Below are 2447 nucleotides of genomic sequence, written 5' to 3'. Positions count from 1 at the left end.
GAGGTGGGAGGATCGCTTGAAGTTAGGAGTTCAAGACCCTGTCTCTACTAAAAATAGAAAAATTAGCCGGGCGTGGTGGCATGCACCTGTAGTCCCAGCTACTCGGGAGGCTGAGGCAGGAGGATCGCTTGAGCTCAGGAGTTTGAGGTTGCTGTGAGCTAGACTGATGCCACGACATTCTAGCCCGGGCAACAGAGAGAGACTCTGTCTCAGGGAAAAAAAAAAAAAAGAAACCATGTCTGTCTGACTCCAGAGCCAATGCTCTCTACCACTGTGCCATGTTCCAACTATGCGGTGAACTACCCAAGAGCAGGGACCACCAGCCTCTTCTCTATATTCCCAAGACACTGGTACGGAGCCAGCCACACACCCTGCAGAGGCATAATTGTCAAAGACTGCAACCCTGGGCTCGGGAAGGTACGCAGGATGGCAACTTGCAAGGGCCCACAGGTGGAAAGGCACAGGGCCTTGGTGCCCGGTTGGCTCCAACCCCAGAGTGCCAGGAGCAGGCCTCGCCTGGGGGAGAAGGTGGGAGTGGGGACAGCATGGAGGCCTGCACACTCACCCCAGCATTAGAACCAGGGCGTCTGGCTCCAGGGACTCATCCTTCATAAGGCAACACAGTAATTCTGTTTGAGCTGGACCTAGGTAGGGGAAAGCAGAGGGAGAAGTCTGGGGAGAAATGGCAGGAGAAGATGGGACGAGGGGGGAACAGAATGCCCAGCCTGGGACCATGAGGGAAGCAACAAGCATCCCAACTCCAGCCAGGGCCACCCTGGGATGAAGGGTGCTGGGAACAGAGAGCGCAGAGCTACCAGGCCTGGGGCTGGTTCCAGAATTACCTATGCCTGGGGCCTGGAGCACAGGGCCAAGGAGGGCTCTGCAGACAGGGTGGGTGTACTTGGCACAGAAGGAGGTCAGGGCAGTCGTAAGCAGGCGAGAGGCTGAGGAAGTCAGGGAGAGGATCTACAGCCAGTGGGAAGGAAAAACTCATTTTTTTCTTCCTTTCAACAAGCGTTTTATCAGATATCTATTTCAGATGGTGATACACATTACAAAGGAAAAAACCAGGTTATTTTATTTAGAACTCGCAGGGACCCACCCATTGGAAAAGATACATAGCTCCCTTCCCCAGCTCCCAAATCCCTGAAAGCCCCTTGATCAGCTTCTTGAAGTGTTCTATGGCCCAAGAGGGAGGACTCAGAGGCCATGTAGGGAAACAGCCTGGGGGTCCACTCCCTGCCAGTTAAGCAGGATCCTTTCCTTGCCCCAGGCTGCCCGACAGACCAACGCCTGCACAGCTGGGAATGCCCTCTCCCAAGCACCATCCTTCTGAAGGCTCAGACACTCTTCCCCATGGTCACTGGCACGCTGAGTGCCTGCCAGTGCACCTACCCGTCCAAGGAAGAGGCTCCTGGTCAGCACAGTGGCATTGCTGAAGCTAAGATCTGGTGACAGGCCCAGTAGCCAGGTGCAGAGCTGCAGGAGTCCTGTGTCCGAGAGCTGGGGGAGCTGCAGCTGGGCACACAGCAGGTCCATCTGCTGACAGGGCCAGGCAGGGAGGGGAGGAAGGACATGGGGACACTCAGTCTGCCTCTGCTAGACTATCTCAAGCCAACTGAGCAGCAGAAGGAGTAGGACAGACACTCTAGGGCCAGGTAAGGCTGGGAGAGCTGCCCTAGGGGGAGGAACTAAGGTCTAAAAGAAACCACTCAGGGTGACCCATAGCTCTGAGAGACAGAAAACAACACACTTCCCTCCCAAATTTCCCAGTGAGGCAGGGAAACATGAGTGAGGAAAGGCAGGGGAGAGAAGATATAACCTCAGGGCCAGGCAGTCTATCTGGACTCACCTGGCTGGGACTGCATTCGTGCAGAAGCTGTAGCTCAACTGGGGGGGCATCCTCCAACCCCTCCAGCCCCTGGGGAGAGAGATCCCATGTCAGGGCTGGCAGAGCTCTTGGTGACAAGTCACTGAGGCCATCCCTTCAGCTGGCAAAGGGAGTGGCTGAGATCATGAAAGGTGCTACTACAGGAGAGGAACTAGCCTGGGGTTAGATGACATGTCTATCCTTGGGTGGAGAAAAGCCCCTTCAGAGACTGTTCTCAGACCTTTACTCCAGCCCTGCCTCCCCCAACCCCTGTGCCTCACTGCCCTGGGGCCTCCCTGGGTGAGGTCAAGGTCTGGGCAGAAGGTGGAAGCAGGGCTGGGTGAGCAGGGTGGGGCCAGTCACCTCCCCAACGGTCTTCAGCAGCTGCTGCAGCCTGGGAAGCTGGTCCTGTGGAGGAGAGCACAGTCACCACCAAGTCTCCACCCCTGCAGCACGGACTCAAGCCCAGTCTCGGCTCCCTCTCCCGAGAAGGCGCCAGGTCAGCGGGAGCTGGTGGACAAAGATGACTGAAGACAGCCAAGAACATGAAGTGTCTATCTTTTTTTTTTTTTTTTTT

General features: G+C 56.1%; 1 protein-coding gene across 1 annotated transcript in view; it reads right to left on the bottom strand.

Moving 5' to 3' along the window:
• The window catches only part of FANCE (Fanconi anemia, complementation group E), a 15447-nt gene that overhangs the window by 8608 nt on the left and 4392 nt on the right, over window positions 1-2447 (bottom strand). Inside the window, exons 2-6 of the mRNA XM_012646570.1 lie at window positions 2234-2278; window positions 1853-1921; window positions 1396-1539; window positions 843-966; window positions 566-644 (exon numbers count right to left, since the gene is read on the bottom strand). Of these exons, the coding sequence (XP_012502024.1) occupies window positions 566-644; window positions 843-966; window positions 1396-1539; window positions 1853-1921; window positions 2234-2278 (461 nt within the window). The remainder of the gene's footprint in view (window positions 1-565; window positions 645-842; window positions 967-1395; window positions 1540-1852; window positions 1922-2233; window positions 2279-2447) is intronic.

Source organism: Propithecus coquereli, unplaced genomic scaffold (genome assembly GCF_000956105.1).
Source record: "Propithecus coquereli isolate 6110/MARCELLA unplaced genomic scaffold, Pcoq_1.0 Scaffold248, whole genome shotgun sequence".
In the NCBI taxonomy this organism is placed as follows: Eukaryota; Metazoa; Chordata; class Mammalia; order Primates; family Indriidae; genus Propithecus; species Propithecus coquereli.
The sequence above is the reverse complement of the archived record's forward strand: the minus strand, read 5'-3'. Positions and strand labels throughout refer to the sequence as shown.